Source organism: Loxodonta africana, chromosome 9 (genome assembly GCF_030014295.1).
Source record: "Loxodonta africana isolate mLoxAfr1 chromosome 9, mLoxAfr1.hap2, whole genome shotgun sequence".
NCBI classification, from domain to species: Eukaryota; Metazoa; Chordata; class Mammalia; order Proboscidea; family Elephantidae; genus Loxodonta; species Loxodonta africana.
Genome location: NC_087350.1, coordinates 11,862,450 through 11,887,132, shown reverse-complemented (window position 1 = coordinate 11,887,132; position 24,683 = coordinate 11,862,450). Strand labels below are relative to the sequence as shown.

Genomic DNA, 24,683 nt, shown 5'->3' with positions numbered 1-24,683 from the left:
ATCCTCTCCAACATTTATTATTTCATGTCTGTTGGATTAGCCTTGCTGGGGAGAGAGGGTTTCTCATCCTAGTTTTAATTTGCATTTCTTTAATGGCTAATAATCATGAGCATTTCCTCATGTGTCTCTTAGGCACCGGAATGTTTTCTTTGATGAACTGTCTGTTCGTATCCTCTGCTCATTTTTTAAATAAGTTATTTGTCTTTTTTTCTGTTGACATGTGGAAGCATCTTGTAGATTTTAGAGATTAGATCCTTATTGGATATGATGTAGTCAAATTTTTTTCCCAGTGTGTAGGTTCTCTCTTTAGTCTTTTGGTGAAGCCTTTGGATGACCATAAGTGTTTCAGCTTAAGTGTGAGGAGCTCCCAGTTATCTGGTTTCTCTCCTGGCATTTGTGCCTTGTTAGTTATGGTGCATATAGTATTTACGCAATGCATTAGAGTTTCCAGCATTGTCCCTATTTTTTCTTCCATGATATTTATTGTTTTAGATTTTATATTTGGGTGTTTGATCCATTTTGAGTTAGTTTTTTTTTTTTTTTAACATGGTGTGAGGTATGTGTCTTCTTTCATTTTTTTTCAGATGAATATCCAGTTATATCAGCACCATTTGTTAAAAAGACTGTCTTTTCCCCATTTAACGGACTTGGGGCCTTGGCAAATATCAGCTGCTCAGACGTGAATGAATTTATGTTTGGGTTCTCACTTCTCTTCCACTGGTCTATGTATCTGTTGTACCAGTAGCAGGCTGTTTTGACTACAGTGTTGGTATACTAGGTTCTCAAATCAGGTAGTGTGAGGCCTCCCACTTTGTTCTTTTTCTTCACTAATGCTTTACTTATCTGGGGCCTCTTCCCTTTCCATATGATGTTGGTAATTTATTTCCCCATCTCATTAAAGAAATGCCTTTGGAATTGGGATCAGGATTGCCCTGTATTTGTAGAAAGCTTTGGGTAAAATCAACATTTTCAAAATGTTGAGCCTTCCTATCTTTGAGCATGGTATGTTTTTCCACTTACGGAGGTGTCTTCTGGGTTCTCGCAGTAGCGTCCTGTCGTTTCCTTTGTATAGGACTTTCTTGTCTGTGGTTAAGTTTATTCCTAAATATTTTATCTTCTTGGGGGCTAACATAAGTGCTATTGATTTCCTTTCTAGAGTTCTCTTTGTTGGTGTAGAGGAATCCAACTGGTTTTTACATATTTATCTTGTATCCTGATACTTTGCTGAAATCTTCTATTGGTTCCAGTAGTTTTCTTGTGCATTCTTTAGGGTGTTCTGTGTATGAGATCATATTGTCTGTAAATAGGGATATTTATACTTCTTCCTTACCAATCTGGATGCCCTTTATTTCTTTTTCTTGCCTTACTGTTCAGTCTAGGGCCTCCAATAAAATGTTGAATAAGAGTGGTGATAAAGGACATCCTTGTCTGGTTCCTGTTCTCAAGGGGACTGGGTTCAGACTCTACATGAGAACGATGTGGGCTGTTGACTTAGTGTAAATGCCCGTTATTATGTCGAGGAATTTCTCTTCTATTCCTATTTGGCAGAAAGTATTTATCAGGAATGGGTGTTGGACTTTGTCAAATGCCTTTTCTGCAGCAATTGATAATATCATGTGGTTCTTTTGTTTTATTTATGCAATGGATTACATTTTTTTTTTTTATAATGTTGAACCATTCCTACATGCCTGCTATGAATCCTATTGGGTCATGATGAATGGTTTTTTTGATAGGTTGTTGAATTCTATTGGCTAGAATTTTGTTGAGGACTTTTGGATCTATGTCCATGAGGGTTATTGGTCTGTCATTTTCTTTTTGTGGTGTCTTTACCTGGCTTTGGTAACAGGGTTAGGCTGGCTTCATAGAATGAGTTCAGGAGTACTCCTTCCTTTTCTATGCTCTGAAATACCTTTATTTCTACCGGTGTTACCTCTCTACTGAAAGATTGGTAGAATTCTCTAGTGAAGGCATTCGAGTCAAGGCTTGTTTTTGTTAAGAGTTTTTTTTTTTAATTACCTCTTCAATCTCATTTTTTGTTATGGGTTTATTTAGCTTTTCTACCTCAGTTTGTGTCAGGTTACATAGGTAGTGTGTTTCTAGAAATTCGTCCATTTCCTCTAGGTTTTCAAATTAATTGGAGTATAAGTTTTCATAGTATTCTATTATGATCCTCTTTATTTCAGTTGGGTCTGTTGTGACTTCACCCATCTCATCTCTTATTCAGTTTACTTGCTTCCTCTCCTGTTTTTCTTTTGCCAGTTTGGCCAATGGTTTGTCAATTTTGTTGATCTTCGCGAAGAATCAACATTTGGTCTCGTTGACTCTCTGAACTCTTTTTCTATTCTCTATTTATTTCTGCTCTAATTTCTATTATTTCCTTTCTTCTGATGCCTGAGGGCTACTTTTGCTGCTCTCTTTCTATTTGCTCCACTTGTACGGTTAATATTTTTATTTTGGATTTTCTTTTTTCTGATGTGTGCGTTCATTGCTGTAAATTGACCTCAAAGCACTGTTTATGCTATGTTCCAAAGGTTCTGGTAAGATGTGTATTCTCATTTGATTCTATGAATTTCTTTATTCTGTCCTTGATTTCTTCTATAACCCAGCAGTTTTTGAGCAAAGTGTGGTTCAGTTTCCATGTATTTCTTTCTTTTTTTTTCTTCCTGTTTCTATTTCAAATTTCTACTTTTATGGCTTTATGGTCAGAGAAGATGCTTTGAAATATTTTGATGTTTCGGATTCTCTTAAGGCTTCTTTTGTGGCCTAAAATGTGGACTATTCTGGAGAATGTTCCATGTGCACTGAAAAAGAATGTATAATTGGCTGCTACTGGGTGGAGTGTTCTGTGTATATGTCCAGGAGTTCAAGTTGGTTGATTTTGGCATTTAGATCTGTGTCTTTATTTTCTTTCTTTCTAGTCGTTTTGTCCTTCACTGAAAGTGCTGTGTTGAAGTCTCCTACTATTATCGTGGTGCTATTGCTCTTTTCAGTGTAGAGATTTTTTTTTTTTTAATGCATTTTGGAGCTCTGTCATTGGGTGTGTATATATTTATTATGGTATGTCCTCCTTGTGTATTGACACTTTAATCATTATATAGTATCCTTCCTTATCCTTTGTGGTAGATTTTTCTTTAAAGCCTGTTTTGTCAGAGATTAACATTGCCACTCCTGCTCTTTTTTCTTTGTTGTTTGCTTGATATATTTTTCTTCCATCCTTTGAAATTTAGTTCCTTTGTGTCTTTGAGTCTAAGGTGTGTCTCTTGTAGGCAGCATATTGACGGACATTGTTTTTTGTTTTCTAAACCATTCTGCCACTCTGTCTCTTTACTGGGGCATTTAGTCCATTTATATTCAGTGTAATTATTGATAGTTTTTTATGACTTTAGTGCTGTTAATTTGAATTTTTTTTGTTGTTGTTGTGTTAAGAGTTTCTCCGTTCCACGTAATTCTCTGTGCTGAGTCATTTTCCCTTACTTATTATCTTTTAATCTTTTTCATTGTCGTTGATTTTGTGTTTCCTGAGTCGATATGCTTTTCTTCTTTTTAATTTTGTTGGGTAGATTTATTAGCTTCCTTTATGGTTAAATTCAGATTTACCTTTATTTTCTAAGATTAAAGCAATCTTTTATTTCTTGACATTGCCTTGACTGCCTCCTCTTCATATGGAAATTCTATGATTCCACCGGTCCCTCTTCTTTGTTTTAATGTTGTCATTTACGTATTGAGATCTCTGCTTCCCTATTTCAATCTTTTAGCTTTGACTTATTTTTGAGGCTTCCCTATCTAGGTTAATACCTAGTTGTTCTGTCCTGTGGTCTAGTCTTGGGTACTTATCTGATATTGTTGGTTCTCTAACCTGAGGATTCCCTTTAATATTTCTCGTAATTTTGGTTTGGTTTTTACAAGTTCCCTTAACTTCTGCTTATCTGAAAATGCCCTAACTTTGCCATGATACTTGAGGGACAGTTTTGCTGGATATATAATTCTCGGCAGGCAATTTTTTTTCCTTCAAGCCTTCATACACCAATCACTGATAGATTTTTCCTCTTTATAGTGTCCCACATAATTCTTATAGTTTTTTTTAATCCGTTTTAGATTTTTACTCAAATAAATTGGTGTCAAATAATTTACCTTCTAGCTCACTAATTCTGACTTCCATTGCATCAGTCCTATTCCTATGACCTTTTATGAAGTTGTCTAATTCTGAAATGTTATTGTTAATCATTGGATTTCTAGTTGCTGTCTACGATTTCTGGCAACCTGTTAAATTTGCCAGTCTGTCCTTGCATTGTTTTCCTCAATTCGTCTATTGTTTTTTCTGTATGTTCCTTTGCTTGGTCTCAGTTTGCCTGGTCTCTTTCCTGATCTCTTGAAGAGCTCTGTATATTAATCTTCTGAATTCTAACTCCAGTAATTCCAAGACCTTAACTTCCTCTGAATGGTTTCCTGGTTCTTTATTTTGGTTGCTTGGTGGAGGCATTTTGAACTGCTTTCTTATGTGATTTGCGCAATTGACGGTCTGTTCCACGGTCGGCCCCTGGCCTTGCTCTGATTGATGATATTGAGCTTTTCCACCGTCACTTTCCGCAGATGTAGTCAATTTCATTCCTCCGTGTTCCATCTGGTGAGGTCCATGTGTAGAGTCTCCCTTTATGTTGGTAGAAGAAGGTATTTGCAATGAAGAAGTCGTTGGTCTTGAAAAATTCTATCATTCGATGTCTAGCATTGTTTCTATCACCACGGCCATATTTTCCAACTACCGATTCTTCTTCTTTGTTTCCAGCTTTCGCATTCCAATCACCAGTAACTATTGATGCATCTTGATTGAAAGCCCCCACGTCTTTGTCACTTTTTCGTATGTGGGGTCTTGTGCAAGTTGCTGGAAGCTATGCCACTGGTATTCAGATATCAGCAGGGTCACCCATGGAGGACAGATTTCAGCTGAGCTTCCAGACTAAGACAGACTAGGAAGAAGGACCCAGCGTCTACTTCTGAAAAGCATTAGCCAGTGAAAACCTTATGAATAGCAGCACAACATTGTCTGATACAGTGCTGGAAGAAAGTCACCCCGGTTGGAAGGCACTCAAAAGACGACTGGGGAACAGCTGCCTCCTCAAAGCAGAGTCAACCTTAATGATGTGAATGCGGTCAAGCTTTTGGACCCTTCATTTGCTGATGTGGCACGGCTCAAAATTAGAAGAAGCAGCTGCAAACATCCATTAATAATAGGAACCTGGAATGTACAATGCACAAATCTAGGAAAATGGGAAATAATCAAAAATGAAATGAAACACATTAACATCAATATCCCAGGCATCAGTGAGCTGAGAAAAATGCAACAGCAGTAATATTGTAGTGGAAAACCAGAGAATTCATCCAGAGGAGACGAGGGTTTTTTTCTGCTCTTTGCTACAATTATGTGAGAAAGTCATTTCATAATGCAGTCCTCACGAGTTGCCTCATGATTTCTGAGTGTTATCTGAATGATAAAACTGATGGGACCCAATCAATATTTCTATCCACAGCATCCACAGTGTTTGTCCAACCTCTGTGAAAAGAGAGCCTCCATGCACCTTCTGCCCCTCTGGAAATTACTCTGCAGTCAGGAAGCACTTTCTTGCTTGTGCCTGTCTTTATATTATCTCTGGCAGCTACAATGGACAACTATAATCACAGCTTAGATGATGCAGTTAGAGAGAGTCAAGAAAATCATCCTAATATTTTTTAAAGCTACTTGAGATTTATAAAAGTAAAATCTTGGTGACTTTTCTAGGGATTTGAACTTCTACCATAGGGCAACCTTAAAGGATGTTCAATCCAGACTTTCCTATTATGGGAATGGTCAGGCAAGTCATTGTATGTAGGCACTCAAGAAAAGCAGGCTTGCTCCTTGATTCTTCTGCTTGTCAGTCCATCGATTTTTTTCCTATGATATACACTCAAGGATTTGCGGCCACTGGATTTGAATGAGTGAACTCAAGGCCACTGATTCAAACATTGCATTGTAGAGAAACGATCATGTCCAATTGTGCTATTTCTTTTTCTAAATTGAAAATCTTTCACCCTGGAAACATATGTGATTAAATTTGCCCATATGAAACTTACCAAGGTTGGCCATGAAAGGGCAAAGCCAAAAGTCCTTTGAACCCGGCTCCCTGACCATTCTTGTGGAAAGGTCTAAAGCAGGTACTGTTCACTGATAAAAATCATCTCCTATCTCCCGGCTCTGTACATCATCAACCCTTGCAGCAATTTCCTTCAGGCAGTCTTGGTGTGGGATTTTCATTCCTGGGTCAAGATGCTGAGACTCTCCTTTTCTGCTCTCCTAAATCTCAGTATCCATGTCTTACCACTTACAAATTAAATAAAGCAGAGAAAATCAAGCACACAAAAACTGAGAAAATCTACCACCTATGTATAATGTAAATACTGCAACACCCAAAGTGTTCTCAAAATACAAAACAATCTTGGGAAAGAAGAACAAACTATAGGACACTAACTTCAACATTTAAAATAGCACTACCTACACGCAGTACACTAAACCTTGTGGTTCTGGAGTAAGAATAGACATAAAGACCAAAGAAATAGAATTGAGAGTCCAGAACTGAATTTGTACATCTTTGCTCAATTTGTTTCAACAATGATGCTACTACGTCCATTCAATGTGCAAAGAATGGTCTCTTTAACAAATGATGCTGGGACAATTGGATCTCCACAGAGAAAAGCATGAAGGCGGACACATACTCCACAGCATATACAAATATTTACTCTAAATGAAATGAATCGATCACCTAAATACGAAAACTAAAACCATAAAACCCTTAAAAGTAAATAACAGTTATATTTCATGTTTCCCCTCCCACACTTTCGTAGATACGACATAAGAAACAAATGGATAAGTTTCTCTTGGTGAAATTTAAATCTTTTGTGCATCAGTGAGCACTATCAAGAAAGTGAAGACAACTACAGGTTGCGAGAGCATACTTGGAATCTCCACACTCCTTAAGGGTTTCATATTCAGAAATATAAGGAGTACCTAGAACTAAACTTAAAAAATTGTCAAAAGGCTTATATAAGTAGGCATTATTCCAAAGAAAATACAAATGGCCAGTATGCACATGAAAAGAGGCTCAACATAATCAGTAATTAGGGAAAAGCAAATCAAAATCACAATGAGGTATCACTCCACTTCACACTGATGGCTATTGCCAGAAAAAAACAAACAGAAGAGCATTAGTGAGAATGGAAGAAGCTGGGAGACATGTGCATTGCTAGTGTGCATCTGAGGTGCTGCAGCCACTGTAGGAAAAGGTTTGGTGGCTCCTCAAGTAATTTAACAAAGAATTACCATATGACCCTGACATTCCACGCCTAGGCATACACACAAAAGAACTGAAAGTAAGAAAACGCATACTTGGACACTGACATTTACTGCAACATTATTCGCTGAATCAAAAAGGTGAAAACAACCCCAGTGTCCATCAGAAAATGACTGGATACACGAAAATACACAAAAGAATTGAAAGTAAGAAAACGCATACTTGGACACTGACATTTACTGCAACATTATTCACTGAATCAAAAAGGTGGAAACAACCCCAGTGTCCATCAGAAAATGACTGGATACACGAAACATGACACACAGATACATGCAATATTATGCAGCCATACAGAGCAATATGATTCTGTTATTTTCAATAAGCGGATGAACCTTGAAAACACTGTTCTGAGTGAAATAACTGAAATCCCAAGAACAATAATTGCACGATCCCACTTACATGAAAATCTACAATATGCAAAGACATACAGCAGTTTAATGGCTAGGAGGGCTGGAGGCAGAAAGCATGGGGGGTGATTTTGAAAAACAAAGGAACAAAATCAACAAAAAGAATATTCAAAACCAAATGAAAAGAAACGTACGAAATCCTAGCATGTATTATTCATCAAATATTGTATTTAAAATATGTGATATTTTGGAATATACAATATAAAAGAAGGCCAACCACCATTCTACCAACAAAAGAGTACATATAGTACCAACTACAGTCATCATGTTGGGAGTAAAATATGAAGCAGGGTGGCCAGGCTACAAGGAACCCATTTGTACTACAGAGAAGCAGTTACTGGATCATTCCACAAAGAGGTATCAGTACACTTTTGCTCAGTAGAATCCACCATCATGAAGGACACTCACCTTAAGGTGAAGAAGTCCTTGGGTGGTCCAAGTGAGGTAGGAGGCATGTGTGCAGTCACCTCGGGTCCACCATGGTCATTTGACATCCTCTGGTGTGTTTGAAGCTGGACATGACATGGGGGAAAATAAAGAAGGTCAGGTCACCCTGTCAGAAAAACAGGACGCTGAGATGAGGCTCCCAGTGCTAGCAGCATCCTGAGGCTTCAGAAAAGAAAGGTCTCAGGGAAGTAAGAGCCATGTCTATTCACAGGTGGGCTTCCCCAAGCTCTCTAGATCTACTCTCCCCACCCTCCCTCAGGGACAGGGCTTCCCCATGGCCTCCCCTGTCACCTACCTGACCCAAACCACTGCGATGCTTCTGCCACTCCCACTGAACTGGCACACGCCTGCCTGGGAAGCTGGGGATCCCAATCAACTGATCAGACACACCAGAGGAAATCATTCCATTCTATCTTTCAGATCCTGAGGCCACCTGTGACAGAAGAAACAAGGCGTGAGGCTGGGAAGCCCTACTATAAGAATGGAACTGTCATCTTCCTCCAGATTGTTCAAGGAAAACAGACCAGTTCCTCATCTCCCTTACCTGTCAGCTCCTCTGAGCCAACAAAGCTAGACCAGGCCACACATACCTGCACAGGTGTGACTGAGACCTTCACCTGCATCTCACGCTTCTCAGCACAGGGGCACATCAGAAGGTTCACCCTACCCACAACCAAAGCTGGAGGGATTCTGGCTGTGCAAGTCTGTATCTGGCTGTTTTTCAGCTAACTGAGGTCCTGTCATCTCAGGGTTCTTGCAGTCCTCTCTTCCCAGGCCCAGGTGCTAACACTGAGTTTTCCCTACCTCCTGAGTTACTGGTGCTGTTTGACTCTAGAAAGGCTCCGAAGCTCTGAGGGGCAGACTTTTGGTGGGACTGGCGAGCCTAGCTTGGTCAGGTGCACCTTTCTTATCAAAGTGACATCTTGCACTTTTAGAACTGTAAGGACATCTTTTGCAGCAGATTTGCTCAAGGCAAAAGTCCTTTGATGTCCTGACTACTGTTTTCATGGTTGTTGACTGTTGATTCAAGAGGCATGAAATCCTAGACAACTTCAAATATGCCTCTATTTACTTTGTTTTTCCAGTGGGAAGATTTTCATTTTCATTATGTTCAAGTGTAATCCACACTGAAGGCTGTGGTCTCTGACCTTCATCAGGTAGTTCTTCAAGTTTTCTTCATTATCACCGTGCAAGTGTCATTTGCGTATCCCAGGCTGTCAGTGACATTCCTCCAGTGCTGATGCCCCATTCTTCTTCATATATTCTGGCTTCTCACATTATTTGTTAGGCATAGAGATTGACAAAGTGAGATGAAAGGATACAATATTGCCACGCCTCTTTCCCATGGACATATAGAAGGGCCTAAGTCCCCCAAATGCTCCACTCACAATCTCCAATACAGCACTCCAAGGATGTCTTTATGTTCTTGCTTAACACATTCTAATGACACATAGGCACATACACAGACAGAAAGAGATACACACACACACACTGACCAATGATGTGTTGGTAAATATTTATCAATTCACTGTCCATTGCGAGTGCTGCAAGTCTGCTTGGTAAAGACTGACAACTTACCTGATAGAAGTAATCCTGCCATGGCTAATTTCAAGGTACTAGCCCGATGTCACTGACCCCCAGTGGGTAGAGATAAGCACCACCTACTATCCCAAATTAATAGGAGCCGATGCCAGCATACCTGATCCACTTTCCTATTAGTATGTGCACACATTCCACCTGCACCATGAGAAGGACCTTTAACCCCCACGCATAATGTGTAAACCAAATGTCGCTATATATCTCCAGAACACACAGCTCGGAACTCCTGAACACACACATATAACTAGGACCCACAACCTGAATATACAAACATACCACATCCTACTGCTCATAGTTTTACAACAAAAACCCTACGGACCATGAATACTCACAGTCATTACTACAACGATGTATATACTCCCCACATGTGCCTGAACACACACATGTACAACAAACAGTACGTATATATACTCACTGAACACCGTACACACAGTCTAGCTCTCTAATACCACTGAGCACAAAATCTCACTTCACAGGCCACGCTAATACAGACACACACCAAAGCCCACATCTCTAAAGACTAATAATACACAATTCCAAAATGCAGGCACAATTTATATAAACCCTCTCAGTTTCCAAAGGTACATCCTGAATCTCCCACATCCTCCAGAATAAACAGCCCTGAAAACCAGTGACACCAAATAAACACACAACCGCATACGACCTTTAGCATTAACATATTTAAGTACACCACATGGACACTGAAAATGCACATACAAGCTATACCACCAAATTCTGCAAGAATTAGACCAGAATAGGTGCAAAGAGGAATGCCGGCTGCTTTCATACAGACACAAACTGCACATACACTCACCCAAAACCCAACCGTGTGTATACAGCCCACACATTCATGGATGCAGATAAAACTCCAAAACACCAACAATCCTTGCACTCTAGCTAGTATACACACACAGCCCAAGCCCCTAAGCGGCCACGTGTTCACACATGCCAGACACAACACACACAGACACACATACACACACACACATAGCCTCAATTTCTCAAAGTATACATCACCCAAAACACTATAGATTATAACACGTCTCTAGAATACAGCCTCACTTCCCCAACCTCCGAACGTGCCCAAACACACCTAGAAACACCCTAACATTCTCCAAAGAAACACAAGTAGAATACTCCAAGAATAATTCACCCACTCACTCGTGACTTATACACGCCAATATATACTCCCCACTCACAAGGAAATATCTCTTGCACATCCTGAATAAATACACCGGAGCCCCGTTCCAGGTCCATATCTCACATTCCAAAGCTGCCACATTCTCAGTATCTCACACATAACCATATCAACATGCCTCCACTATATGTAAACACAATTCTCCCACACCCTGTGCAAACACACAGCCCCATATTCTCATCAGACACACTGTCCTCATTTTCCAGAATACACCATACTCTCCACTGAAAAAAGAGTACACACAGCCCTGGAAAATATTCATCCAAACTGCCATGCCCCTTCATGAAACACACAAGTTCTTTACCCATACAACTGGCCTTATACCCTAAATCTAACCTAAATTATCCAGGGTACTGAAAGTATGCAACAACGACCCTGTATCTTCCAACACCAATATAACCTCACAATGCCTGCCTACACATAATCCAACAATCCAAAATACTCAAACAGAAATCAGTTTCATTTTTTCTAGTGTACAGAATCACACAAACCCCAGACTGAACATGGAAGAATGCATGTGCAACTCCAGAAAAGCACCCAAAGCAACACAAATGTACAACATGCCCTGACTACACACCAGCGATCCTCCCTCACTCCCCAAATATACAGAAAGAGCAGACCCTACACCCAAACTAATACACACAGGCACACTCCCTCAGATGCCCAAATGTACAGCACAGAAACCCACTCCAAACCTGCTATTAGGTACACAGGATGACCCAAAATTCATGGCAGGAGAGCCACGCCCTAAGTATTCCCTCGAGCCACAAATTGTAAAGAGCTCACCTCCAAGTCTCTGAGTGCACACACCTGTATCTCATGCCCTGCACATTCCCACAACACACTCATACTGAACCACAAATATTCATACAGACACCGCCAATCCACACATACAAATATCACTTTCCTAAGAACCCATTCACACATACACAACCTGTGAACTGTGAATTCACAGGAACACGTGGCCAACAGAGTCCCAAATAACAGGCACAAAAGCACCCACAACCCTCAATTCTCACAATGCCTACAAAGTTCACAACTACATCTCTGTCCTATTTCAAGATATACACAACACCACGCAAGTACCTACCCACAAAAAGCAAACACAAAACTTTCTCATCTCCTCAAGTACACATCCGGACCACCGACAGCCTCTTAATATACACACGGGCCTCACATTCCAAATGCACCCACTGACACTCCCTCCACTCCTCCAGGATGGAAACACAAATACAGTAACTTACAGCCTCAAATGCACACACAGTTGTGTGCTGGCAAAGGATTACACACTCACACTGGATTTCTGCAAAATCATACATATAAAATGTCCCAGATACACATGGAGGAGTGGCACAGAATTTACTGATTTCAATCGAACATGCAGTACTCGTGACTGGAAATCTTTTACACACACATCATCAGCAGGGGGCTTTTGTAGATCTTGGCAAACCTCTTGCATCCTTAACCCACCATGCTTGCAAGTCAATCATGACTCCATGCAGGACACTGCAAATAAATGCCTGATTTTTAGTCATCTCAGCAAAGTCACTCACTTCCTGAGCAAATCAGTGTCATTTGAACATGAAGGTTGATTGATATGTTTCTTATGTTAACAAGGAAAACCTAAGAGAAGTGAGGTCATAGGCTGGAACTTGGCTGAATTTTCTTTGACAGGAGATCTTTCTTTGCTTAAACAGAGAGTGCTTTTCAAATCCTAAAGAATGGTTCGAAATTAGGTATTATTCACAATGTAACAGATAATGACTTGATACACTTGTCAGTTTAAAGAGGGATTATTGAAATTTCCCCCCTCATTTTCAGTCCACCAATTAGGAAAACAATCACTGCAGCACTGAGATGCAGCCTCTGCCATTTCCCGTGGTATAAATACCGCCAGCACAGGACAAGCTGGCAACCTGAGGGCACTGAATTCTACACCATGAAAGGGGGTCTCCCAATGCAAAACCCACGCCTGCGAATAACCCAAGAGCCTACAGGAGGGTAAAGCATAGCAGCAATATTACCAAGGATGTTTGCGTGTCCCTTACCTTCCTTTGTAATAGAACTGACCTAAGAGAAAGCGGAAGAGCGGTGCTCTCCTGTGTGCAGGGTCTGAGGCCTCCCCTGGCACAGCCCCGCCCAGCCCCGAGGCCTACCCTTAGGGACCCTGCCTTCCCTGCTCCTGCCGCGCGCCTCCCTGAAGGTGACCTTCTGCAACTGACGCCTGAGGCCGTTAGAGGGCGGCAGTTCGCGCGCCCCAGAGCCCTGTCCCGGGAGGTTGTGCGCATGCGTGAGCTCCTAATGTAGGCCGGGCTTAGCTTTGCACCCTGAGGGCTTCTTACCTAAAGCAAACCCTTTGTTGTGAGTGCATTCTGTCTCACAGCGACCCCCATAGGACAGAACTCCATCATCCAAGGCCCGTTTTAGCCTCAGGCAGCCCTGCTGAAAATTCACACCTCCCAGACTGCCTTGCATTAAGAAATGCTTGATTTTCACATCACCTGCCTCTGCACTTCCTACTACATTGTATTTGAGTTTTTCCATGCACTATACCGTACTCTCACTGTCCCTGGCTCTAAAAATCTTCTAGGAATGCATGCTAAGAGATCTCTTAAGGGAAAAGTCCTCAATATGTGTACTTCAGTTTACTTTTCTCTGGTTTTGGGATTAGGAATACTTCACAGCCAGTGTTACTTCCTTCCTATCTACATAGCAGGCACTATGAGAAAAAAAAGAAATTATTCCTTTTTTTTTTTTTTATAATTATTCCTTTTAGCCCTTAAAATATCCGCACCAGAATTGCATCATTGTATTGCTTTTTTTTTTTTTTTTTTTAAGTAAAAGCTCAATAATCAGATAGCCTTTCTCTGGAAATTGCAAGATTTTTATGATTTCTCACTCCTTGGATGACTCTCTGCATGACCCTACAGAGTCAACACATGGAGCCTCCAAGTGCACAGGCTGAGAGAGAAATCACAGCAGCTGAATAAGTCTCAGTCATCACATTTTATCATTTCCTCCAATGCTCTGAGGTTGGCTGGAAGATCATCTGTCGTCTGTGTTCCGTGACCCAAGAACAGAGATGATTTTTTTCAGTGGTCAGTGCAGGTCTTAGAGTTTTTCTACAGGGATGGTCAGAGAGCCAGTTACAAACGACTTTTGGCTTTGCGCTTTCACAGCCAGTAGTAGCAAATTTCCTATGGGCTGATTTAATCACATATGTTTCCATGGTTGAACATTTTCAGGCAGTAGAAACGGACATTGCAGAATGTGGACATTAATGTTCCTCCACAATGCAATGTTTCAATCTTTGGCTCTGGGCTCACTCATTCAAATCCAATGGTCCTAAATCCAAATAAGTATGTACAATGGAAAAAAATTGATGGGCTAACTGGCAAGCGGAAGTATCAAAGAGCAAGTCTGCTTTTCTTGAAGGACTAGATGCACTGATTTGCCCCACCATCAGCCTGGATTGAAAAGCAGTTAAGGTGGCTCCGCGGTAGAAGCTCAAGTCCTAAGAAAAGTCGCCAAGATTTTACTTTTCTCGATCCCCATGGCTAGCTTTTAAAAATATCAGGGCAGTTTTATTGAATCTGACTTCATCATCTAAGCTAAGGCATGAGAAGAGCTGTTCATTGTAGGTGCCAGAGAAAATACAAAGATAGATGCACGCAAGAAGCTACGACCTGGTTGCAGAGAATTAAGGTGTTGGCAATTTCCAGAGAGGCAGAAGCTGCTTGGAGGTGCTCTTTTCACAGTGGTTGGGCAAACACTGTGGATGGGGAAGATGGAAATATTCTTCAGGTCTTATCAGGTTTATATTTCAGGTAAAACTCAGACAACAAGAGGCAATTCATGAGGTCCACATTCTGAAATGACTTTGTCACATAATCGTAGCAAAGAATAGAGAAGAACTCTTGTCTCTTCTCAGCTTCCAATTCTCTGCTTCTCCACTACAATACGACTGCTATTGCCTTTGTCTACATTACCCTCTTGAGTCAAAATATCTTCCCCAGGGACAAGAATCTAAGTTAGTGCCAGCAGAGAAGTTTTCTGAGTGAAGGCTATCAGTGTGGAACACTCCTCCTTCATGCCTCTCTCCTTTCCTTACACCCTCCCATCTGAAGGCCACTACTGCTGTGAGAGCAGGATTAAAGCTGGTCTCACATTACTTTTCTCATTGAACTACTAGGGGTCAGCACCCTTCATCACCCGTGACTAATTTTGCTTCAAGTGTCTCTTCCTGAAATGACAACAAAATGAGTGCTCTTTCAACTCATTTTAATACACTGAAAATTATGTTCATGATTAAAAAAAATTCAAACATATTTTATTGAATGAACAGTCTACCATGGCTCCCACAAAGATATGAGCACATAGCTTGATGAGCCTGGATTCCAAAGTGCAAGGGTGTGTGTAGGGCTTCATGGCTCAGAATGGCCTGGTAGGGGTTAGATGGGAGCAAGTGTGTGTGTGATTTGACTTTGGTGAGTAGAATCCTGTTTTGGCCTCAACATACCCACCCATTTTAGGGCCATGGGGCTCTATCTAACACCTGAAAAACCCAGGGCTGTTGGGAAAAAAAAAAAAACAAAAAAAAAACACTCATTGCCATCGAGTTGCCTCCTAAGCTCATTTAGTTTCAGAGAAATAGATTTGCTTCTCCCTCATCCTTATATCTGCTCCCATGCCCACTAAGCCCAAGAGCTCCAGGGCGTTTGAGGACCATTCAATATCCCAGACGATCAAAATGGCCTGTAAGATTCTGAATAATTGGCATGCTGGTTTGGTTTGGGTACTGTGTTTGTACGTTTATGAAACCAAGATTCCAACTCTGACCTTCTGACTGCAAATTCAGTTTTGTTCTTATAGGCGGAGTAAGTCATAATATCTAAGGTTTTTTTTTTTTTTTTTTTTTTAACCTCTGTAGGTTTGCCAGATAAAATACAGGCCACTTGTCAACATCAAATTTTTGAGAAACAACGACTAATGTTTTTGTGGAGTCCTGTTGGTGCGGTGTTCTTGGAAGCATGTCCCCATATTACACAGGGATTCCTTGGAGTCCTGTATTTTTCTTGCTAAATCCAGCAAGCCTATTTCGTGGTAATTTGAAGCTTACGAAAATGTTAAAGTTCTCATTGCACAATCTAGGGTGTATGTAAGAATACAAATAGGATCATTGATCCAGAAAGGAAAAAAAAAACTATAAACATACAAGGTTGCATTAATTTTAACGGAAAATATATATACAGCACGGGGTATATCTCTACAGGAACACACCTTAATTGTATAATGAAAAAAAGGAAACTGAAAGCACTTCTGATAAATGAGCATAGCTTCTGTTAGTTACCCTCAGTCACATACAATATTTTTGGAAAGAGGAAAAAGAAATAGAAAATATCATCGATTTCCACTCAGATGGAGAATTTGGTTGCCAAGAAAAGGTGTGGGGGCGGGGGGAGGCGTTGCACTGTACAATCTATCTGGAACTGTTTGACTTTTCAGAGGTATCTTTCTCTAATTACTTAATTACAGTCATTGTTAGGAGTATGATCCTTGAATATGAATGTACAATATAATAACCTGAGAAACAACGGGAATCTACTTCTGGTCATGGAATTAGAGGCTGTTGGCCTTCCTTTAATACAGTGGGGCTTTCCAGGAAAAAGGATCATGGGTAAGGCTGGCATGCTGCAGCCCCCAGAGTTTTCAGTAAGGAATGGGAGTTCAGGGACAGAAGGACTGCTTTCTAAACAATAATGGATACGATACTGTATGCACACACACCAAACACAATGGAACTTCTCAGAAAACCCTAATTTCAAGCACTCAGATTCCTTGTCTCTATAAGGACCCCACCTTCCATTAGACAAAGTGTCCTGAATTTTGCTCATGAAGTACTGGTGACCTTGTAATAATTCAAGAACCTACCACCTAGAGTTGGGGAACAGGGTGGGTATAGGAGCACAAAACTAGGTATGTTGATAAGAATTGAAGTCTAGAGTAGAGCCTTTGTGCTTTGGATCTAAGAAAGAAGCGACAAATGGCCATAAGAGGTTCACATGATTTGTGTTGTCAACTGTAATTTGAAGGAAACATGTAGCTTTTGCCTACCTGTCAGATCCCTTTCATGGAATGTCTCCTCACCCAACCTGCCCTCCACCCCTCCCCCACTGTAGAATGTCTGGAGTCCTACATTCTCACCTGTTTAGATTCAAACTTTTCCCTCCTTTTCTTGGATCCATGAGCATCTGTTGGAGTCAGATCATGCTGAGTCCAGAACGTGGCGACTTCACATGCTGAAGGCTGCCAGACAGCTGTGGTCAGTGCCCAAGCCTGTGGAGATGTCTTCAGGAGGGGGTAGGCCAGGAGGGGAGGGGGTGTGTTATCAGATTCCTGCCACCCGTCCAACCCTTGGGAATTCAAGTTTGACACTTCCCCTGGGGACAAGCTCTCTGAGCAGGAATAAAGAGTGGACTCTTAACAACACCCAGAATATCCCACCTAGGAAGGCTCGAAGAGGCAGATTAGAAAAATGAGACAGGGTGTTGGGGAAAGAAGGAAAGAGGTTTTGTAGCAGACATCATGAAAAGAAACACTCAGGAGGAGATGGGGAAAACACTCACTTAAAGACTCACTCCTTCAAGAAAATCTAGAGGACACTTTCTACTTTAGAAAGTCCCTTCCCTGCTAGTGAGCCTGCTGGGGGCATTTCGGACAGAGTGGATGTCAACCCTTTTCCATGGGGTGGAAAAAGCTTATGAGAGTGGCAGCCTGTCTGCCTGGGATTCCTGAGTTCTGTGAGTCAGTGATAGCTTGGGCCTCTTACTTCTTGGTAGACAGGGGCCTGGGAGTCTGGTTGAACTCCTCACAAGTTCTCTATCAGTAAACTTCTCAACTGGAAGGAAGGAACATCTAATTCAATCTCAGGATTTTTTGCAATCTTCACCAGTTCCCCCTTCCATACTGCTGCCCATCAGTTGAGATTCATTGTGCTGATTCGCAGTGACCAGGCAGGGAATTCTGATGACCTAACACTTGGTTGCCTTTCCTCCACCTCCATTTACCCTTTTCCTTTGTCTCAACAGCAACTTCAGTGCTGGGACCAGATACAACCATGAATTCTGGTGCCTCCATGTCTCCTTTCACTGCACTGCCTTTTCCCGCACACACTCCAGGACCTCCACAGCAAACACCCTGGATGCAGCACCCACTGCCCCTCACGACTTCATCATGCCTTCCAGGCACCCCTCTTGGGCTCTCTGCTTTCCCCAGGACACTTCTTGTGCCAAGCACTGGGGATTCTGGCCCCCGTGGGGCCACGCCTGCAAAGGTCATTGTTCAAGTGAGGACAGAAGGGAGTTCAGCAGAGCTCCCTGGAATTCAGACCTTTGTCATGGGGCAGACCCCACTTAATTGGAGTGCCTCAGGGGCTCCCAGTGGGGTAGTTGAGCATGCCCCACCCCCTTTTGGGGAAGCCTCTGCTGTGATCCCTGCCACTTCTGTTGTGGCTACTCAGGCTTGTAGGGGAGTTTGGTCCCCAGCTCTTTCTCTTCAAGCTCCACCACCAGCTGCCCAGCTGGCTTCCATTTTCCCCCAAGTGAAGGCTTGCTCAGGCCAACATGTTTCTTCTGGGGAGAAAAGCCTGGCCGTCACACAATCCAGGCCTTCGCTGGATGACTCCTCCTGTAATCCCCAGAGTGTTTACCAGAACTACCGACGTTGGCAATGTTTCAAGTCTCTGGCCCGGAGGCACCGTCCCCAAAGCCCTGATACAGAAGCTCTTTCCTGCTTTCTCATGTGAGTACCCTAATCAGTGGGGACAGCTGAGATTATCCTGAAGCTTTCAAACAAAGAGATCTTGGGGAGACACAATGGAGGTTAGGCTCTTTAGGAACACTTGAGAGAAGGTCATGAGGGTGATGGGATATGTTATGAGAAGGTATATTCCCGATAATATTATACACACCTCCCTGTGTACAACATATTCAGGTATCTTGTCTCAATTGATGCTGAACACCTTGTACGTGAAGTCAATCTTTATATTGGAATCGTTACCTTAACAATTATTTTCAAGAGACTAAACACTGTGGTAGAAACCCTGGTAGCATAGTGGTTAAGCTCTGTGGCTGCTAACCAAAACGTCAGCAGTTCGAATCCACCACCCCTCCTCGGAAAATCTATGGGGCAGTTCTACTCTGTCCTGTAGTGTCACTATGAGTTGGGATCAACCCAATGCCCAAGGGTTTGGTTTTGGTTTTTTTAAATGCTGTGGTAAAGTGAGGAGGCATGATGTGAATTTTGGTCTCAGATCACAAACTACGTTCTTCCACTGGTCTTTACCTTCCAACGAAAGAGCTCAGCATATTTTGGCCATTGCCTCAGGAGACGTGAAACGGGCAAGGCCTAGGACAACCACTTTAAGTTTACTCCCACCCTCATTCCTCTGGAGAATATCAGTTACAACAGGGAGGTGGTAGAGTATGCATAGTGGTGAAAGGCTTGGGCTCCGTCCTCCTTAGATTTGTAATCCTGAGCAAGGCATTGTACACCTTCACCCTAGAGTATCTCATCAAATAAGGAGACAATTTCAGTTCATTAAGAGGAGAGCTAAGAAGACGATATGACCTAATATATGAAGTGTAGTCCATAAAAAGTACCCGCAAGAGCAAAACTGTCCTAGCTACAGTGTGTGTGAGCGGAAATTGGCAATGAAGTGCAGGGTCATGGGCTTCTGTGAATGAAAGGCAGACTGATTAGTCATGTGGGAAGCTTTATCTTTTCAGAGCAGAGCCTCCATCTCTCTCAACCCTGAGCTTCCCAACAAGTCAATCAATATGGAACTCTGATCACATTCACAGGATGTTTTTCCACATACATGTTGCTCTCATTGGCTGAAAGACTGAAGGCATCTTCTTCCTTTCCCCACTCCCCAGCACTCACCCAAGAATAAAGACACAGTCCACTAAACCCAAATTTCCAGCAGTCTTAGGGATTCCCTGGATTCCGAAACAGCTAATGGTATCCTGGAGGCAAAAGCACTTGAAATCTAAAACACTGGAAGAGGGACTGTCACGGACAAATAGCAAGATAGATGTGATGATGGGCAGGGGATGTGTGTAGGTGTGGGGTCAAGATGGGGATGGAATATGTATTTGTCGAAAGTTACTGACATGCATGGGTATTTAGCCCAGTTCTGCGATCCCTGGCTAGACTGAAGCCCACCATGACCCTGGAGGAGGGACTCTGGCGGTCTGTACAGGAATGGCAGCGCAAAAGCAATTTTGACCGAATGATCTTCTATGAGATGGCAGAAAAGTGAGTCCATGGCATCCTGGCCCGGTTGGGACTGAGTGATGAGGTGTGAATGAAGAGGGAGGGTTGGAACAAATCACAGGGTCTGTGTGAGGAGGAGGTGTGCACTTGGAGAGGGCTCCTGGTTCCCTGATGATCCCGCTCTACCCTCAGACAACTGCTACCACCACATTCACTGCTTGGAGTTTTCTGTTCCACATTCTTTAAGAAATTCACTCCTTCTACATGTTGGATTTGTGGATGGCCTGAAACTGGAGTGTTAAGACAGAATGGGGATAAACACTGTGGATACCCATGGAGATACAGTCCAATCTGTGGACACTCTGCAGTGAGGGGATATGCTGTACCAGACAAGTTCCTGCTTGCCTCAATGTCCGTATAGATAACACGGAATTTGGAGCCACTCTTCCTTTGACAACTGGTAGAAAAGTATTCTACAATCATCCAAGAATGGCCCAGGCTGGAAAGGTGTGGTCAGGGGAAGGCAGCATCTCAGTCACCCTGTTGGACGTGTTTCTGTCCCTCATTGCCTTTCCTCCCTCGGTTTAAAAAAAAAATCATCAAAGGAGACTGAGGCTTTTGGGAAACCTCACATTCCACCTTTTTCCAAATGTCTCTTGGACCTCTTGCCCATCTGGTTTATATCTCAAGGCCTCAGAGCTTGAGACTAGGACCGGGACTCTAGGAACTACTCCTTGGTGTTATCTGCAATAAACTTCATCCCATTCCAGGTTCAGGCTCTCACCTCTACCATGTGTGTTTTAGGCAAGGGCAGGAGAGGCTTGGAGAATGGTGCGCATGAGTGGGTCCTGCTGTGTGTCATGTAGGTCTGATTCAATTCAACCAACCAGTGTCAGTGTTGTGGTGTGCTATCAGGTGCTAAGGTATAGAATGGTAGTGAGCACTATGGCTTGGTCAGGAGGAACTTCCAAGGAGGCATGGCTCATTTCCTTCGCAACCTTCCTATGCTATGATAAGTTGTGCTGAAGGTGAAGGGATGATGTGGTGAACGTGTAAGGGACCCAAACCCTGTTTGTGCCTCCTGGGAAATGGACTTACTGGGCACCTGGACAGGTCATTGAAGGCACATCTTTCTCCACTGCCCCATAATTGGCTGTTGCCTGGTCCTGGGGCTCCTGGTGCATCTTGCCTTCTCCTCAGCACAGCCTGTGCCTCCCTCACCCTTGTCAGGTTCATGGAGTTTGAGGCAGAGGAGGAGTTACAGATTCAGATGTTGCAGCAGAGGAATGCATCTGTCTGCCTGCTTCCTCCGGCTCCACGCAATGTTGATCCTCACGGGCCTTCATCCACTGTGGCTGCCCAGCGTCCAGGTATGGCTAAGCAAGGTCAACAGGAGCTACGGGCCTGGGGTCAAAGGTGGTATGTAGGGACCGGTTATGTTGGGAGAAGGCATTGTCTTCACATGTGGTACTTTTCTTTCAAGAGGGGGCAATGTCTATTTCTATCAGCAGAGACTGCCAGATGCCTGGGGTCTCCGCTACTCTTCATTACACCCTAGTAGTGAGGTGGTTACGTTTTATAACTACACTCTCACATGGATTATCAAAAGTGGGCTCCAATATCTAATCAGCTTTAAATGTGGGCCTCAATGAGACTTCTTGTAAAAGAAGCAGTTTCGAGTTTCCCCACAAGCTGACTGTCTTAGACTGTCTGCCTCTTACATCTTCTCCTCTCACAGTGTTTGTGGCTTCAGGTGTGCCTGCCTTACCAGGAAGCATGACAGTGTCTCCATAATTCTGCCTTTACAACATGGGGTTGGGTGGTGACTTAGTTATCTAGTGTTGCTATAACAGAAATACCACAGTGGATGGACTTGCCAAACAGAAATTTATTCTCTCACAGTCTAGGAGGCTAGAAGTCTGAATTCAGGGTACCAGCTCTTGGGGAATGCTTTTACTCTGTGTTGGTTCTGGGGGAAGGTCCCTGTCATCAATATTCCGTGCATCTAGGAGCTCCTCAGCACAGGGACCTCGAGTCCAGAGGACTGGATTCACTCTGGGCACTTCTTTCCTGGTGGTATGAAGTTCCTCTCCTCTCTGCTTGTTTCTCTCTTTTTCTATTTCAAAAGAGATTGACTCAAGATACAATCGAATTCTGTAGACTGAGGCCTGCCTCATTAACACAACTGCCTATAATCCTCCTTCATTAACATCATAGATGTTAGGATTTACAACACATAGGATAATCACATCAGGTCCCCAAATGGTGGACAACCACAAAATACTGGGCGTCATGGACTAGCCAAGTTGACACACATTTTGGGGACACAATTCAATCTGTAACAGGTGTAAGAGCCAGAATTTGCTGCCGCATAAACGTCCTCTTTCCAATCCCACCTATAGTGTTCATTCCAAAGAAGGGAGTTTCCATGGCACAGCCCCCTAAGCAACATCGACACAGAACCGAGCACCCTTGGGAGCCCAAGTGGTCCCATGAAATCCCTCCCGAAGCTGTCAAAGAGTATGTTGAGATCATGGAAGATCTCCTTGGAACTGCCCATTCAGCCACTGTGGAGCCAGATGGAAAATATAAAGAAGAAGAAAATGAGCAACAACAGGAAGAGGATGAGCTGTATCCAGACCCGGGACTCCTGAGCTACATTGACAAGCTGTGTGCACAGGAAGGATTTATCACCAAGGTGGGCGGGGACCTGACGTTTGGTGTCTGTGGGCTCTGTACTTTGGCGTTCCAGCCACCAAACATCTGGAGTTTTACCCCAGACATTGCAATTAAGCTCAGTTCCTTCCTCCATGATCAATGTGTGTGTCCCTTTCTTGTGTGCATATGTGTGTGTGTATGAGTGTCTGAGTATGTGTAGGTTGGGGTGGTGACATTTTAATACAATACTGGATGCAAATTCGAGAGGGAGATTATTCCTTGTCTTCTAGAACCTCTAAATCAGTGTTTACTCCTTGTCAAAGATGTTCACAAGCCTCCTCGTCCCGTAAACAGGTGGAAGCAGTTATTCACCCTCAGTTCCTGGAAATGTTACTATCACCAGAATCACAGGTAGATCCCCTGTCCTTAAGGCAGGAGCTGGAGGAAGAGGAAGGACTCACTCTCACTCAGGTAAACCAGAGGAGGAAGGGAGAATCATAACATGAAACCCACAGGATTTCATCTAACCTGACAGTGCCTTGGCTGTCACAGCTTCTGGGGAAGGCCAGCTCCAGGTGCGGGAGCAAGTGCAGAATGAGAAGGTAAGAGATAATGGAATGGCAGAGAAGAGGAGTGGAATGGTAAGGCATTGCGTTTGGGAAAACCACAGAAGAGGACGGAGAGGCAGAGCTGCAGTACGAGTTATTGAAGGACACTTGAGTGACTGACTTCCCTAAATCTTGTCCCAATACTATGGTCTCCACCACCCACTCAGCCACGTGTTCTCACAATCTGTACAGAATCAGTAATTATCCATTTTTCTTCCTTGCAGCTGGTAGAGAAGCGACTGCTGGAATTGAAAGGAAACGTGGGTGTGGAGGCATCCCCAACTTCTGGTGTGCTAACCAGGGAGTCACCTGGTACAGAGTCTGGGAGCAGTCAAGATGCAGGGAGCACAGATAACCACAACAGCCAACTACAGACGAGCAAGAAAATGAGCACAAAAAAGTTGGATGCAGATGACCTGCCAAAAGATGGCAGCGGGTACAGTCATCTGTCTACGTCAAAAGAACTTGCTCTCTTTACATGGAGTCCCATTTCACAGGAACTTAAGTCTGAACAATCAACTTCTCCTCAACGGTGTCCTAGTCGCACCTACCCTAGATTGGGAAACAGAGGAACCTTAATGTCCTTAGAAGCCTCTCCTATTAGTGAAACACCTGGGAAAGGACAAGGGTCCAGTGAAGAAGAAAAGGAAGAGGAGGAACTCCCCAGCCTTGACTTCCTCTTGGCATCTCAAGAAAGCCTACTGCCCTGGAGTCTTTCCAAGAGTCCTCTGCCTGCCTCCAGCATTCTGCACCATGGAATTCCGGGTACCTGGGGAGCATCTCAGCTCCGATTTCCGGAGACAGTGAGTCTTAGCCAACCTGGACATACAGCTGCCAAGTGTAAGATCCCAGCTCAAGTCAGAACTCCATTACTTGCTGCAAAGCGGCCCTACTCAGGAGCTGACCTTGGAGTCTCTGGGAGGCAATCCTCGACTGTGGGAGAGGTCCAACCCTCACTGCCTCTAAAAAGAAAGTGTGACCCTTCCACACATGGAAAAAGGAAGAAGCATCTTCTTAGCCAGTAGTGAGCTCTCCTCTTCTATATGTCAGACCCTCAAGTTCGGGTCCCCTAAATAGATTAGAGTTGTCAACTCCTCCCCCATACTTATTA

General features: G+C 43.0%; 1 protein-coding gene and 1 long non-coding RNA gene across 5 annotated transcripts in view; one reads left to right on the top strand and one right to left on the bottom strand.

Moving 5' to 3' along the window:
- Window positions 1–7,156: 7,156 nt before the first annotated feature.
- Window positions 7,157–24,683, bottom strand: part of LOC111747791 (uncharacterized) — a 239,998-nt gene continuing 222,471 nt past the window's right edge. For 3 of the 4 annotated variants that reach the window (XR_010322920.1, XR_010322918.1, XR_010322921.1), the window contains one exon: window positions 7,157–8,666. This is a non-coding gene — a long non-coding RNA (uncharacterized LOC111747791). The remainder of the gene's footprint in view (window positions 8,667–24,683) is intronic. The other variant, XR_010322919.1, reaches the window with a different exon arrangement.
- Window positions 10,153–24,597, top strand: LOC135232377 (NUT family member 2G-like). Its single transcript, XM_064290925.1, has 8 exons — window positions 10,153–10,229; window positions 13,094–13,333; window positions 18,306–18,830; window positions 20,220–20,348; window positions 21,537–21,676; window positions 22,709–23,004; window positions 23,319–23,435; window positions 23,797–24,597. Exons 1-8 carry the CDS (start codon window positions 10,153–10,155, stop codon window positions 24,595–24,597), a joined length of 2,325 nt encoding a protein of 774 aa, XP_064146995.1.